The 16,487-nt window shown below is 49.0% G+C and overlaps 1 protein-coding gene across 1 annotated transcript in view; it reads right to left on the reverse strand.

Moving 5' to 3' along the window:
- The window catches only part of Fa2h (fatty acid 2-hydroxylase), a 53,970-nt gene that overhangs the window by 8,481 nt on the left and 29,002 nt on the right, over window positions 1–16,487 (reverse strand). The window contains exons 2-4 of the mRNA XM_031341459.1: window positions 12,210–12,302; window positions 3,018–3,160; window positions 2,346–2,452 (exon numbers count right to left, since the gene is read on the reverse strand). Of these exons, the coding sequence (XP_031197319.1) occupies window positions 2,346–2,452; window positions 3,018–3,160; window positions 12,210–12,302 (343 nt within the window). The remainder of the gene's footprint in view (window positions 1–2,345; window positions 2,453–3,017; window positions 3,161–12,209; window positions 12,303–16,487) is intronic.

A 16,487-nucleotide genomic window follows, 5' to 3' on the forward strand; every position in this document is an offset into this window, starting at 1 on the left:
CCCCCCCACCCCCCCCCGGCACCACACTGGACCTTTATTACACAGGCCCATTTTAGCTGTCTGCAGAGGCCGGTGGTGCTGTGGAGCCCTCAAATCACTGTCCTGGCCAATGCAGAACAGCCCTTTCCTATAGGTCAAGCCTCTACCCGCCTCCTCACCCCAGTATCACCCAGTCTGCTCATCCGGATGGAGCTGGTACTGAGTGACATCTCTGGAGAAATCCAGCAGAGGGACCTGGGCCAGAGCTTTAGGGTCCCCTTCCCCCTCTGGCCACCAGCCCTGGCTGCCCTGTCACTGTTGGTAATTGTTAGGGGAGTGCTGGGCAGACAGTGGGCGATTCAGCGAGCAGGCCTCTGAGCAACAAGCCCTGTGCTATGCCTGAGCTATTCAGCGTGGGCCGAAAGGGTAACCGTGGCTAGTGGGAGGTGCACGGTAACCCTCTGGGCTCTGGGCTGGGTTGTGGGGGCACTTTCCACAGCTTGGGTGAGGCAGAGAAACCAAGGGTCTCGGTGCTGTGGGAGGCCCTTAACTCACTGCCCTCAGGAGATGTAGGATGAATAGAAGTCTCTGTGTGTAGAGGAAGGAAACCGTCTGGTACATGTCAGGGATGAACTGTCGTCAGGAGAGGGAAAGTAATCCCCCTCAGGTGCCAGGCAAGTTAGCTGGTCAGGAGGCTGAGGTAAGCATCAAGTCTGTGGGCCAACATGGCAGAGTAGCTACTCTGAGAAACTCAGTCTATGTGTTCTTTGGATAATAGCCCATGTCAAACTCTCTCTGTCCCATCCCCCCTAACTAGAGGCTGGAGGGATAGCTGGTCCCTCTGTCCTAGACTGCAACGACCCCGAGTCACTTGTTTAAAAATTTTCAGGCTCTATTTTGTGTCTGTGTGCTCATTTGTGAGTGTGAATACGCGTGAGTATAGGTATGTGGCAAGCATGTGGAGGCCAGAGGTCAGACAACTGCGGGCGCTGCTCCTTCTCAAGAGCCATCCACTTTCTTTTCTTTTCTTTTCTTTTCTTTTCTTTTTTCTTTTTGAGACAGAGTCTCTCACTGGAACTTGAAGCCAGACAATTAGGCTAGGCTGGCTGGTCGGTGAACCCCAGGAGTCCATGTATACTCTGCATGCATACTCTGGGATCACCCGTGCTCACCACCCATCCTTCCTGGCTGTAGAGTCTGAGATCAAACTCAGGTGCCTGTGCTTGCGCGACTCACACTTTACCACTGGGTGACCTCCCCAGTCCCTTCCTTGGCTGTATTTTTAATTAAAATTGTAAAACCCTGGGAGGTAATCTTGCACACACATAACCAGGTACTATGTGTGACACATGTATACATTCTGGAATAACGAGGTTTCCTCAGCTCTGAGAGGACAGAACAATAGAGGAGTCTCAGGGATGTACGTGGTCCGGCTCAGGCTCCACTGTAAGAGGGGACTGGGTGTCGCTGCAGACTCAGCTTCTGTTGTGTGGCCCTTAGCTCTGAGGACAGTCTATGGTACTTGCTTATCTTTCTCTCATGTTCTCCTCCAATCTGATGTAAGCACGGGCACATCTGACTTCAGCTGTGCCACCTCATATACTGCTTTTATGTCTGTCTGTCTGTCTGTCTGCCTGCCTGCCTGCCTGCCTGTCTGTCTGTCTATCATTTATTGCCTTCTGAGACAGAGACTCATTATATAACCCTGGCTAGCCTTGGATATGCTATGGTGGATGAGGCTGGCCTCCAGCTTACAGTAAGTCATTTCCTTGTCTTTGTTCTTGAAGCCCTAGGGTTACAGGTGTGTACCACCACACCTGGTCTTCCTTTAGCCCTTCAATGAGGAATTCTAGGCTGTACAGTCTCTGTTATCCGAATTGAGACAGAGCAGCTGTATTTTTAATCAAAATTGTAAAACCCTGGGAGATAATCTTGCACGCACATAACCAGGTACTATGCAGCTCTGGCTGCCCTGGGACTGCTAATGTATTTAAGAATAGCCTCAATTTGTAATGATATTCCTGTTTCTACCCCCTACCGCTGAGATTATTGAGCAGTGTATGTGTGTGTGTGTGTGTGTGTGCCTATCATGTCTAGCATATTCTCTGTTCTTAATCTCAGTGAGAAGTTCCCTTCCTCTGTCTTTTTATTGTTGTGACATTTAATGATACCCTTTTGTTTAGTTTCTGCTCATGTGATGCTTGTTTTTTTGGATCCATGGGTTGGGGAGGATGACTTTTTTTCCATGCTGGGCTACACTTTGAAGTGTTTGTGATGTGGTTTTCTATGCCCGTAGAAACTCAAGACAGTTTCCTGCCCTCAGGACCCATGGGAACAAGTCTGGGAGAAGCCTGTTGTTGTGTTACCTCTTGCGAATGACGCGAAGAGCCGCATGTTGTCCTGGGTGAGGATTCGGTAGTAGGACCAGCTGAAGTACAGCACCAAGGGCACCCAGATGATGGGGACACTATACCTGTAGGAGGGTCATGGGGTGAGAGAGATAAACACAGGGAGGGAGGGGGAGACAACACGATCTGGCTTCCCTGAGGCATACATCTTAACTATGGAGGGAGGGAGGGAATGTGAGAGCTGTGGTCCAAAGGGATATTGGTGGGAAGAGCAGAAGAAAAGGGGAGCGAAGCTGTGAATCCCATCTGCCCATCTCTTGAAAGGAGTGTTGAGCAGAAGAGAATTATGGGATACTATGGTTACTGACTCTGGGCAGCGATATAGACACTGCCCTCTTGTGGCGGGAAGAAGTAATTGCAGGAAAAATTGTTTCCTTGGGCATATTAAAGGCTTCTAACCCTATATAGAAGTTTGGAAGAGCAGGTGCAGGTACATGGAAGGATGTTACCCAGATAGGAGATGAAACCATGCGCAGGAATTGACTATGGACACAGCCTGCCCTGCCATCCCCAGTAATTTACACAATATCCTTTATTGTAAGGAGGGACTCAACTGCTCCCTGCTTCTATATTTTAGTGGTATTATCAGAGGAGAGGGGTGGCCTGTTCCAGACCCTGCGCGGTGCTCACCAGACAGTCTTGGAGAAGGCCTCCATGAGGTCTGAGTGGAAGAGACGAATGGGCCTGGCCACTGGTTGGTGAACCCACTCGTCATACTTCTCCCCCAAGTGGCCCACCTGCCACAGGAGAGGTTTCTGCCAGTCCACCAGGTCCTGAGAGAGACAAATGGAAACCTTGGAATTTGGTTATCCATTTCCACATCTTGGTTATAGCATCCTGTCCCTTGGCGCCCTCTCAGCTTGTGTGATCTGTATGGAGCTGCCCACACAGTGGCTTTTGGAGAGGGGAAATCCATACCTCACTACACTGCCCCTTCCAGACCCAGGATGTGGAATCCAGATCAGACCAAACAAGCTCAGGACACGAACCATGAGATGCTGGTTTCTCCCACTGGAGTTGCTAAGTTGGTAGGCTGAGTCTGGAGTTGCTATCAGAGCTCAACAGTGTCAAGTACAGCTGAACCAAGAGTTAGAAAGATTAAAACCTGGTGATGATGCCTAAGAGCCCATGCTGGACTCCATACATACAAAACCCAATATATTCTGCATTGCTAGGGCCCTATATCATAAATGAACAAGGCCCTTTTTCCACCAGTGCCGACTTTCTTCTTGATGTTACCCTGGACAACTCACTCATTCATTGAAGTAATCACTCTATCAGTTGCTTAACCCTTGATTTTTGTGCAATTTGAGTTTGTTGAGTGTAGACATGGGTGTGCTAGGTGCACACTCCACGTGTATGTAAGAGACCACCTCGGTTTCACACAGCGTGGAGACTCTGGAGTCAATCCTGGGTTCAAATCCTGACTCTATCACTTGGTGTGTGACTCTGAGAAAATAATATGAACTTTCTGGGACCCAGTTCCTTCAGCTATAAAACAGAATAATAACAGTGTCAGTGGACGTCTTCAGCAGGACGGAACATATTAAGCCAGATAATTTAGTACTGGTTCAAAGATGTCACAATTCGGAGGCGAGAGGACTAACACAAATGCCCATATGTAGGGTAAGCAAGGGAGACTTGGAACCTGATCTGGGATTTGTTTGTAACGTGTAAGATTTGGCTAGGTGGGGAGGATGGCAGAGAGCATGCGGGTACAGATCTGGAGCTGAGAATAACTGTGGTCCATGTCACAGAGAAGTTCCCTGACACTGCTCTGTGGGTCGCAGAAAGAAACCTGCTGAGGGCTCAACAGGACACTCCACTCAGGTCTAGGGCTTGGTGTCTCATCCACCCTGCCAGCTCTTCCCCAGACACACATGCTACAAACCTCAGAAGCACTCACAGGCTCACTCCCAGAGAAAAGATCTGAGACCCTATTTATTTTACAAATGTAAAGATTTATTTTTATGCATATTAGTGTTTTTTCTCTCTGTGAGAGAGAGGGAGTGAGAGAGAGCAAGAGAATGAGAGCAAGAGAGAGAGAGAGAGGGAAAGGGAGAGAGAGAGGGAGAGAGAAAGAGAGGGAGAGAGAGAGGGAGAGAGAGAGGGAGAGAGAGAGAGGAAGAGGGGGAGAGAGAGAGCAAGCATGGAGGTCAGAAGAAGGCACTGGATTCCCCAAACTGGAGTTACAGGTGGCTATGAACTGCCTGCTGTAAGTGAAGTGCAGGGAACTAAATCTTTGTTCTGAGCCATCTCTAGTCCCCAGAAGCCCTATTTGTTTTTGTGACACACACACACACACACACACACACAAACACACGATCACATACAGCTTTAAATCTGTGTTCTGATTCACAGAGTACAATACGCAATTATAAATAGGTTAACATGGACATCGAGTGAAGAAGTGTGTCCAAAGCTTTACTCATAGGATTACGGAGCCAGAGTTCATGAGAGGCCTTACTTGTGGGGGATAAGGTATACTTGGAGATTTCTGATGACTTCACGTATTGAATAAGATTAATCTGGATTCCAAACAGTCAAGAGCAATGAACTTAAAGTCAAGGGCTCCATATTAAAATCCTGGCCTGGCTGCTCATCTGCCGTGAGACCCTGAGCAAGCATCTGTCTGTAGCTCTCAGTGCCTCTCAGTTTCTTGTATGGAAAGCTGGTAGCCCCAAACCCCACAATCAGAGTGGAGATCTTCAATACAAGAGATCAGTCTTCAACAAAGGGAGGTGGGCCCTGCAGGAGGAAAGGTGGAAGGACAGGGAAGGGAAGAAGAGGAAAGACAAGCAAGCCTGAGGGAGACACACACAGTGGTTTGGGAAACCTGACTGCTCATCTTTCTCAGGCCTCCTTGCCAAAGCTGGCTCAGCCCCAGTAGGTCTCCCAGGAACTGCCCTTATCTGCTCCCAGCCTCTCTGAAGCTTTTCTACCGTTGCCACCGGAGCTTTGGGAAAGGGCTTGTGGGTTGTAGAACAGGCAGGTGAGGCCACCAGTCACTCTTATGTTTGTGACCAGGGCAAGAGGTGCAGACCTCACTTGGTTGCTGCTCTCCTCCGGACTGTCTCCTTAACCTCACGCCTCTGTCCAGTGATACAAGCAATTTCATGACTTCTGTGTCTATCTGGGGTCTCCAAGGATGCACACACGCACACTTTATACCAGCTCTTGTGAGAATGAGTCACTGGGCACGAGCAGGTCAAAGACAGTCTCCAGGACGTTGGTTTTCTCCCTATATCATATCGCTCCTGGAGCTTGATCTCAGCTCACCAGGCGTGGCACCGAATGCCTTCATTGGCTGAGCTGACTCACAGGCTCCTGATGGTGTATTCCAAGACAGGATCTTGTTAGCTATAGAGCCCTGGATGACCTGGATTTTGCTATGTAGACAATGATACCTTCAAATGTGAGACAATTTTCCTGCCTCTGCCTCTCAAGTGATGAAATTACAGGCATGTGCTACCGTAACTGTTTGTAGCATCCTCAAAACAGTTTCCCAAGAGCTAAGGCCTGTTGCTAGGCCTTCCCTTCACCTGCTGCTAGCCCCTCGCTTTGCCCAGTGCCCTGGTTTAGCTGTTATGTGCATACTGTCTTTTTTATTTTTTATTATTTTTTTTATTTTTAACAGCTTCTAGCCCTCCTTATCGAAGGACAGCATCTTCCCATGTGGGAAAAGGTTCTCACTTGCTGGTCATTTCCAACATGGCAGCTGGCAGACAGCTGACTTTGAGAAGGGCTAGTGCTGGCCGACTGCCTAGGTAGAATCTAATGAAGTAGAAAGGAGCGAATCCCTTCTTTATCAGGTGCACATTTCCTTGACCTTCCCCCCACATACACACACATGCAAGCGGCTTTCTCCACCGAGCTGGCCCTTGGGCTAGTTCTCCAACTCCATGCTGCCTAAGGCTCTGGGCAGAGAGGGAAGACACTGTAAAGGTCTAGAGCCACAGTAGGAGGCTGGTGGGGGAAAGGAGGGAAAAAAGGACACAGGTCACGCCTCCAGCTCCCAGGCATCTGCAGACTTCCGTGGCTCCCCTCACTTTAAGCCTGTGGGACCTGATCTGCATAACAGACAAGTCTAGTGCTCAGTGCAGGGCTGTGTGGATGAAAAATGAAGATATGCTCGGAAACTACTCTGGAATGGGCAGGTCGCTGGGCTTGGGGTCTTCTCCGGTTGTTTATAGACCTGAGCAACAGGCTGAGCCTGGGATGCAGAGGCAAGTCAGTGAGTGTCTAGTATCTTTTGTGTACCCCATGCCCTTCCCCCCAACATAGCTCTGCCCCTGCCCAGCCAGGAAGGGGGAGGCTGCTCCTGGCTATGCCAGGAATGCAGCTGGCAGCAGCGTGCAGCAGGAGGAAAGGGCAGCCTGCTACCCAGAGAGTGGGCAGAGGGGGCCTGCTGCCAGGCTGGGGGGGAGCTGCTCTGCTTTCATTTTCATTCCCTAGATTCCCTTCCTCCTGGGAAGCACAGGAAGCTCCTCTGGGGCTGCCTCAACCTACCAGCAAGTGCTTAGGGTCTGCTTCTCCCCAGGGGAGCAAGAGCAAGAGGTGGCAGCTGCCTGGTGCCAGTAGCTCCTCTCACTGCCACGAGCTCAAGCGATTGTTTAAGGAAAAGTCCAGTGAACCCCAGAGCATCTACTCTAGGGTATCTTTCTGAGCCAGGGAGGCAGAGGAACCAACAGGCCACTGGGGAGAGACTCCTAGGGACAGAAAGCTCCCTAGGTGTCCTGGCTACCTTTTCTACATCCTAGTGATAAGCCATCCTGGGGTTTCCCTGAATACTCATCATCTTTCATAAGCCTTAACCTACGGCTTGTTGGGGACTGTGATAACCTCATATTACAGATGAGAACATTGAAGGCTGGCTGCTCAGCACAGGTGCTAGGGTTGGACTGGACCCTGAGCACAGAGCTCAGAGCCTGAGTTCTTAGCGCCTGGAGACCTAGACCACCAATCAGTGAAATCAGGGGCTCTCAGCTGTGAATTCCCCAACACGGAGCTGTGGGGAGTCTGTAGCAGTGTCTAGTGTTAGCTGGAGCAGCAGGCTGGTTGGCTGTGGTCCTGCCAGGATTGGTGCGGACCTCTCCTGAGCAGAAGAGGAGGGACAAACTCAAGACCACTGGGGTAGCTTTGGATCACCTGACTTCACCTTGGATACTCTGCGTCTCTCTTCTCAGGATACATGAAGTCTGGGGAGTTGGCCCAGAAGTGAGCCAAGCTAGAGCTCACCGTCTGGAGTTTTACCATTTCATAGGTGTGGGTTTGCCAGGGTACTCTTGTTTTGACCTATGTTAGAACCGCCAAAGAACAGAGCCCATCTGGACAACATCAGCACTTTGCCAGCTCTGTAGATCCTAGGAACTCCTGATATTAAAGATTATGTATATGGTATTGAGGTCAGGGAAGGCACTTGGAGGCACTGACCACTATGCTGTCTAGGTAGTATGCAGAGAGATGTTCATGTGTGCTTGTATGTGTCTATGCGTGCACATGTGTGTGAGTACAAATGCACACATTTTGGAATCCAGAGGTAGACCTTAGGTCTCTTCATATTATATATTTATTCATTTATTATGTATTTTGAGACAGCCTCTCACTGAGTTTAAGAGTTCACTACTTGGCTAGACTGGCTGGCTCGTAAGGATTGGCCTGTCTCCCTCTCTCCAGTGCTGAGATTACAGAGGCATATGTGTAGGTGCTGGGACTTGAACTCAGGTCTTCATGCTTTTATAGTTTATCTATCTCCCCAGAATGCACAGAGGCATTTTGATTGGTGATACTCCTGGCTGGATGATTTCCTACCTGTCTCTTGAGAGGAAAGGGTAGCCCTATGTCCACTGAGAGCCTCGCCAAGGCGAAGGAAGCTGAGGATGCTGGAATCTGGCTTAAGTTAAAGCAGGATAAGAAAGAATATGTTGCCACTTTGTAGATACATCCAGAAGTTGTTTGGCTTCGTCCTTCCTTTTTGTAATCCTCTCTTCCAGTTATAGGACTCAGGGAGACTCACTTTGGGCCAGAGGAAAGGTGTAAGGATTTCAAGAGACATGCAAGGCAGTAGAGAGAAAGGGGCTCACTAGGTATGATCAGTCAGGCAGTTAACCTGTGGCCAACTTGCTATGTGGGTTGCTTACCTGTGGCTAATCTGTGGTTAGCATGCCAGTGAGGGTGCTTAGCTGCTGGCCAAGTAATGTTGGCAGGAGACTTTGGCTCTACTTCATGTTACATGCTTTGGCTCCGGGCATTTTGTTTGTTTGTTTGTTATTTGCTTGGCTGGTTTTATTTGTTTTGGTAACATGGTTTCTCTGTGTAGCCTTGGCTGTTCGGGAATTCATTTTGTAGACCAGGCTGGCCTTGAACTCAGAGATCTAACTCCTTCTGCCTCCCAAGTGTTGGAATTAAAGACATGTGTGCCACCACTCCTGGATGGCTCCTGACATTGTTAATAGGAGCAAGTTAAATTACAGATGACTGATGAAAAAAATGATTGGCTCAAGTACAAACTCAACAGCAAAATTGTTAATTCAGTCAGGCATGATGGTACACACCTTTAATCCCAGTATTCATGGAGGCCCAAGCAGCAGCAGGTAGATCTCTGTGACTTCAAGGTTGGCCTGGGCTACATAGAAAGCTCTAGGCCAGCCAAGGTTATGTAGTGAGAGTGTTATCTCAAAAAGAAAGAAAACCACCTGAAGCTGTGCTAATCTGATGCTCATCTGATGTCTAGAGGTTCCGGGGGGAGATGCTTCAGCAGACCCCTTAATTGCCATCTGCTCTGCCTGCCTCTTGGGAGGGAGGCACCCCCACTGCCTTCCAAAAGGCAATGGGTTCTGAAGGCTGACCAGGGAGGGCTCTGAAAAGAACACAGTAGGTAGCCTAAAGATGAGGCAGGCTGAAGGGAGGTGTGCCCAGGGGTCAAGAGTGATGGAAAACTGTAGTACCTGGCCAGCTGGGGTCTAGAAGACATTTGGGCGTGGGAAGATCTGGGTATGGGAAGGAGTTGCAGCCTTGTTTTGTTTTGTTTTGTTTTGTTTGAACCTCCTAAGGAAGCCTGAGTCCTACTTAGCTGAGAGATTCAAGAGGTAATCTAGATCATTCTGGTAAAATTCCACACAGAGCCTGAAAGTCAGAGGGCCTTGCCTCCTATGGTTTGGCACCAGAGTCTCTTGCTTTTTGCTCTTTTCAGATTCGTCTACTCCCAACTCAGCTCGGTCAGCCTAGTTTCTCCTCAGTTCTTCCAGCCTGACCCACTTGGTTCCCCCACTTGTAGGGCCGGGGAAACTGGACCCTGGCAGCCCATGGCTCCCTTCCTTGGCAGAACCCAGAGGGTTCCCCTCGAATATACAGCAAAGGAGTCCTCCCCTTGCAAACTCACCCCTGGCCTGCAGACCCTCTGGGGCGGAGGCAAAGTCACTGTCTTGTTGGTGTCTTTCCACAGCTTCTTAAGACTGACCGGCCCTGACCGGGTCAGAAACAAACAGAGCTGATAGCTCCTGATCACTTCCTTCCCAAAGAGTTGGGGAGGGTTTGGGTGGTGAGACAGCAGGGAGATTCTTTTGAGAAGAGAAAAGAAAAGAAAAGAAAAGAAAAGAAAAGAAAAGAAAAGAAAAGAAAAGAAAAGAAAAGAAAAGAAAAGAATGGAGAGGGAGGGCAGAGAAGGAGGAGAGCGGAGGGCAGAGCACTCTTTACTCCACCTAGGAAGCATGGCACTCGGGTGGCTTTGCCGGGGTGGGGACAGCACCAGGTGACTCAGGTGGAGGCTGCTCCTTGCCAGAGTAGTATGGACTTTGTCTTGTCTTGTCTTGTTTGTTTGTTTTGAGACAGGTTTTCTCTGTGTAGCCCTGGCTGTCCTGGAACGCACTCTGTAAACCAGGCTGGCTTACAAAAATCCGCCTGCCTCTGCCTCCCAAGTGCTGGGATCAAAGGCGTGCACCACCACCGCCCGGCTAGACTTTGTCTTATAGGCCATTCTTAGTCCCTTTCTCTCAGTCCAGGGACACAGGAAGGAGGAAGAGAGAGTGTGTGTCTCTGTGTATAAACCAATGAGAAGAGGGTGGGTGAGGGAGGCCCAGCTATCTGATTTGCCAGGACCTAGGCCAGGGGTGAGCTAGGGGATGGCACCCTCTTCTTCTCTGTATGGTTTGTCTTCTCCCTCATTTTTCAAGTAATGGTGGAATAAAGCCCTGGTAAACTAGATCTTCCTCTTGCCTCATATAATGTTGACTGAGAGTCAGCCTTGAACCAGAGCTCAGAAAAACTGTGGTGGGAGGATCTCTCCAGAGCAGGGAGTGAAGTGTGTCCTGTTCTTGTAAAACCACAGGAACTTGTTTATGAGATGTTGCGTAGGCTGCCACACGGATGTAGCCCCAGTGAGCTCTCTTACAGTGTGTTCTTCCCAAGAGTCAAGCCCTAAGCTAATCCCACCAGTGCTAGTTAAGAGGACTTGTGCCTAGAATACCTTCCACTGGCTACTCATGGCCCTGAATGAGGACACACCCGCTCATTCCGGGTCTTGTCCCAAACCCTCGTCCTCATTAAAGTCCCTTCTCTTCCAGGGCAAAGTCCTGTCTCTAGTTGTCAGTGTCCTTAGCTCCTCATTTGTTCCAGCCATATGCAGAGCAATCCTAAAGCCCTCATATTACTAGAGAAGCCCATGTGTACTAAGCACCCTTTTCCTCTAGCCTCCACCTTGGGCATTGCCCAAGCCCTGTGCTAGTGATGGAAGTAAGCACGGCCCCTCCAGGAATGGGAGCCAGAAGTGGATTCTTTCTGGAAACATGAAAGGCTTTCCATGTGGCAAGCCTTTCCTCTTGGTGGTTTATTTTTTCCTTGGTCTCATGGCTCCTGAAGGGGGATAGGGGCATGGAATAATCTCTCAGCTTCTCAAGCTGGGCGCACCACCTTTTTGTCATGGGAGCTCTTACAGACAGGGGATCTTTAAGTCCTGGGGCCACCAACTTGAGAGTCCCGGTCCAACGGGCAAACAACCAGCTGTCCCTTCTCTGATCGCCTGTATTCCCTGGAATGTGTCCCACAGCTCCTCATGTTGTCATGACTGGGCTGAGGAGGGAGGGAAAGCTGTTCTATGTGTTTCCATGCCTCAGTGTCCACTGAAGGCAGAGAACACATAGGCCAGACCCTTGGAAGCATGCACACTCATGTCTATTCCAAGAGATAACAACAACATTGGGGCAGTGCCGTGATCCAAGATGGAGGGACATTATTTCTAACATCTGAGCTTGATTCTCATCCAAGTCCCTCTGGGCAATGCTGCTTTTCTATATTCTCTGTAGGGAGCCCCTGCTCGCTCTTCCAAAGCCTACCTCGCAGCTCCTAGGATCTGCGTGGTCTCTACACTACAAACGACATTTAAGACTCTGCATATACCTCCACTTTCTGTGGCCCTATCTGCCACATAACATTTGAAGGTACCAGAATTCTTTATCCACAAGGGACTCTCCTGAGGGCTCATAGGTGCCAGGAGGAGGTTTGCCATGTACACTGGCCAGGGTGGGTATTTCCACCCTGTTATTGTCCCCTTTCTAGCTTCAGGGTTCCTGATGGGAGACCTACCTTATTCCAGGTTATTGAGGGTGAGTTTCTTGCAGAGATCTCATGTACCATTTACCCCAGCTTCTAACCAGCAATCCCTCTCCCGACCCCTAGCCCCGACATCTGCAGCTAGGTTTGCTGCCTTGGGTCACACTTGGCATCATGAGCCCCAGTGTCTCTTCTTCATCTTCCCTGGGCACACATCACGACTTCTATCCCCACCCCCTGCAACCCCAGTCATCCCCAGTGTCCTGTGCCAGCTACCTTGTCCCAGTCCACCACTTTGAACTGTGGCTCAATAGCAGGGTCTGTCTTCTGAGTCTCTGCAGAGGCTACAGCACCATTCTCTGTGGAATCCTGGGAAGAGAAAACACAAAATCACTCATAGGGTGAAGGGAGAGAATGGAGCCCCCAAGTGCCTGCAGCCAAAGAGCTGGGAATGGGGGGAAAATAAAAAAACCATGGGTGGGACTGGGGTGGGTGGAGATCAAGGACATCAAGAACTTTTGCAATCAGAGACACTGGTGTGGGTGTCATTATTCTTTGTGCTTCTCCCCTACAAAACAAAAATGAAAGCGGCAGAAATATCTGGGAGAGCAAGCCAACTGTGAGGAAGTGAGAGAGGCGAGGGGTAGCTGCCAGGCCTGGCAGGTGTTAGGCAAACCAAGTGCCAGAGAGGCACTGAGGGCACCCATTGGGGCTCACTGTGCCACACCTGAGGATGTCCCTCCTTCTTCTCCTTCCTGCTTGGTCACTCAGTGGATTGTGTGGGTCACAGGCTGGTCCATGTGGATCGGAGGAAAGTAAGGCAGCTGGGAGCCAGGTCCTCCAGCTGTCCCAGTCAGTCCAGGGTCACATGTGGGACAGAACTAGCTGAGGTGTGCCCAACTGGGCTCAAGGTTAAGTTAAACTAGCAAAGAGGTAGAGCCAGAAGGAAATGGAATGTGCTGGGGAAATCACACAGCTTCAGCTAGCTCCAACCTCACGTGGGGTGAGGCGGGAGAAGGCAGATTTGTACGGAAGTAAAATGCAGGCTTCCCTGTAAGAAGGGCAGGGACAGACCTTGCCAGCGGGACCTTCCTGAGTCCCTGAGCCCCAAAACAACCACAAGCCTAGGAGCTCTGGGAAGCCAGATATTAGCAAGAGGCTCAGGAGCTCCACGCAGGCAGCTGGGAGTCTTTTTTACTTTCCCAGAGACACAGTGTAAAGCCCAGATGATCCTCAGACTCATCCTCTGTGTCAGTCTCCCCAGCACAGGATCACGGGTGTGCACCACCAGGCCCGGCAGCATCGGGTTTGCTACTCTGCTGACATTTTTCTTTCCTAAGACACAGCTTGATGGTGATGGTGACCGTGTCGGCATTTTCTGAGGAAAACCCAGATACAGCACAACATTTCTGTAGTTTTGCATCTTTGATTCTCAACATAATGCCTGCTTCTTAAAATATACATCTACGTGTGTGTGCATTTTTAATTGAGGTAGAGACTTGCTTTGTATCCCAGGCTGGCCTCAAAACTACTCCCTCTTATCTTAACCTCTCCTATGCTGGGATTATAGATATGTACACACAGCTTCCAAACCCAAGTTAAATTATTATTATTATTATTATTATTAGGGTTTTTTGTTTGTTTGTTGGCTTTTTGAGACAAGATTTCTCTACTTAGTCCTGGCTGTCCTGAAACTTGCAGTCCCACAAGTCCTGTAGACTAGGTAGGCCCCAAATTCACAGAGATCTACCTGTCACTGCCTCCCGAGTGTGATGATTAAAAGCAAGCTCCGCCACCACCTCAGTAAGGTTGTTTTATTTTTAATTATGTGTATGTGTGTAGGTATGTGCACATAAGGCCAGATGAGGGTCTCAGATCTCCTGAAGCTGGAGTCATAAGCGGGGGTCTCAGATCTCCTGGAGCTGGAGTCATAAGCGGGGGTCTCAGATCTCCTGGAGCTGGAGTCATAAGCGGTTGTGAGCTGTCTGATGATCCTTTCAGGTTGGTTGTTTTTTCCCTTCAGGGTCTCATTCTAGCTCAGGCTGGCCTGGGACTTACTTGAGAGCCCAGGCTAACCTAAAACTGTTGGTGCTCCTTCTACAATAGCACTGGGATTACAGGTGTGAGCCACCATACACAGCCTTACAAGTTCTGTTTTAGTCTCAAAGTATTCCTGAGGGCTTTAGCCACTGTGCTATCAACACCTCTTTCCTAATGGCCATTTTCTTCCATTTACTCCTGTGATGGTTATTCTTGGTTGCCTACTAGACTACATCTGAAATTCACTAAAATCCAAAATGCGCGGGCATAACAGTGAGGTTTTTTTTTCTTAATTCAATCATCTGTGTTCCGGTTCTCCCACCGCTCCCTTGGCAGGTCAAAGCAGTTTGTGCTGTGGTGGCAGCCCTGTAACAGGTTCATCATGGCACTTGGCACTGCCATGGTGCCCAAGAGGAAGTTTAGCAGGGATGGAGAGGTGAAGATGGAGCCCAAGAGCCACTCCCCGATGCTGTTGGTGATAGCAGGAGATAATATATCATCAGACAAAAAGTATAAATAAAAGGGGGGAGGGGAGAGTGAAAAACTCATCTGAAGAAGGAAGACCCACTTCTAATCCGGATCTCTGCTGGAAGATACACCTGGGATCCAGATCTTTCGAAGTGGGAAGATAGACATTTATAGTCTGGACCACACCTTCTGCAGGCAGCCTATATGAGGTCATGGAAGAAGGAAGCGCCCCCCCCCCCACTTGCTTTCTCTCTCTTGCTAGCAAGTCCATTCCTTCACTGGCATTAGAGCCTACTTCTTTGGGATTCTCACATATAACGTTTTTTCTCCCACAAATAAAAGTACTTTTAAAGTCAACTATCAGCAACACTGCACAAAAGAGAAGATTCGATACCAAATATGTAGGAAATACAGGTTTACAGCACAAAAGGTGTCTTTTAGAGACGGGCAGTTGGCAACTTTATATTAACAGTGGAAACAAAATATTTTAAAAATGTTTATCAACTTTGAAGCAATGCTAAGGCTCTACTTCAAGAAATTATTGAAAGTTCAGTTTTACAGAGATGATGGCTACCGTTAAGGCTTTTCTGTTCAGTTCAGATAGCACTTTCAAAAATTTAATTGAGAGAGTTAAGGGACATCTGCTCTGGGGCTCTGTTCCTCCTAAGAACCAGGAGGCAGAACGTGCTCTCACATGGAAGTGTGACTCAGCTGCTTGCATGCTAGTATGAAGTGGCCAGTGGGTCTCTCCAGAAAGTTCTTTTGAGTCATGGACCAACCCCGAGTAAGAGCTGACATTCATGAAGGATGAGGAGAAGAGGGACCCAGAGAAGGTGTAGGCATGATCTCTTTCTGTCTTTTTTCCTCTTCTGCTATCCCAGCCTAATCAGACCTCGAGGCCTGGACGCCATCAGGTGGAAGTGTCATGAGTGGTATGCTTTCAATAATTCCTGGAGTGACCACATGAACAAAGTACTCCCTTGGAGGCCAAACGGGACAACACCCTTCTCTGTCAGAGCCATGACGTAATATCACAAGACTTAACAGGCATCCAACATGGGAAGAGACTCCAAGGAGAGCTAGAACTAGACACATGCTGACGTCACCTATAGCTAGAGCATTCTGGGTTGGGCATGTTCCCCCACGTGTCTTTTACCGTTGACTTTCTTAAGACTAGCTGTGAGATCCCAGAGGGTGTAGAAAACCTTTTCTACATGTAGACAGAAGACCCTCCAAGTGAGGTTCTCCTGGTCCCATTTCTGGAGGGTTCCAGGAACTGAGACCTGCCAGCAGCAGCTGTCATGCATACCACACACATAGGTCTGGATCCTGTTTTCCAGGCCAGTATTTATTTTGTATTCAGGTTGGGCTCACCCCTGCATTCCACAAGCAAACACCATCCATGAATCAGAAGTGTGCAAAGGTCACCCCAGAGAAATAGGGTACGGCCCTAACTTTAAAAAAATCTCTAAACTTTTTTTTTTTTTTTGGAAACTTCCACAATGCTTTTAAAAGGCTCTTTTGATCCTGGAAGGAAGCCAAAGGGAACTTTATAAACCAATGAAGAATCCCAAAGCTAAGAAAACTGTTCTGGTTGATGCCTTTAGATCGGACCATATTTAGTACTGGGGAGGACGGTGAGTGATTCTGTAGTCACACTTATATTGGCTTTTACAAGAATGATTAACACAAGAGCTAACGAGTGTGACTTGACAGTGGGTGCCCCTTTCCACCTATGTCTAGTGACAGCTTTCTTATTTAGGGGAAAGGTGACTGAGACAGGGTCTTGCTATGAAGTCCAGGTGGGACCTGAATTCACCATCTTTCTGCCTCAGCCTCCTGGTTGCTGAAATCACAGTCATTACCACAATGCCTGACAAGCAACTACATTCTCATAGGATCCACTAGAGGGACGCCAGACAGTCCTCCCAAATTCCTTACTGTGGGAAGATACGCAGGTGCTCAGGGCTACAAGCTTTTCTCTTCCCTCTTCTCTTCTCTTCTCTTCTCTTCTCTTCTCTTCTCTTCTCTTCTCTTCTCTTCTCT

This window comes from Mastomys coucha, unplaced genomic scaffold (assembly GCF_008632895.1).
Source record: "Mastomys coucha isolate ucsf_1 unplaced genomic scaffold, UCSF_Mcou_1 pScaffold22, whole genome shotgun sequence".
Lineage (NCBI taxonomy): Eukaryota > Metazoa > Chordata > Mammalia > Rodentia > Muridae > Mastomys > Mastomys coucha.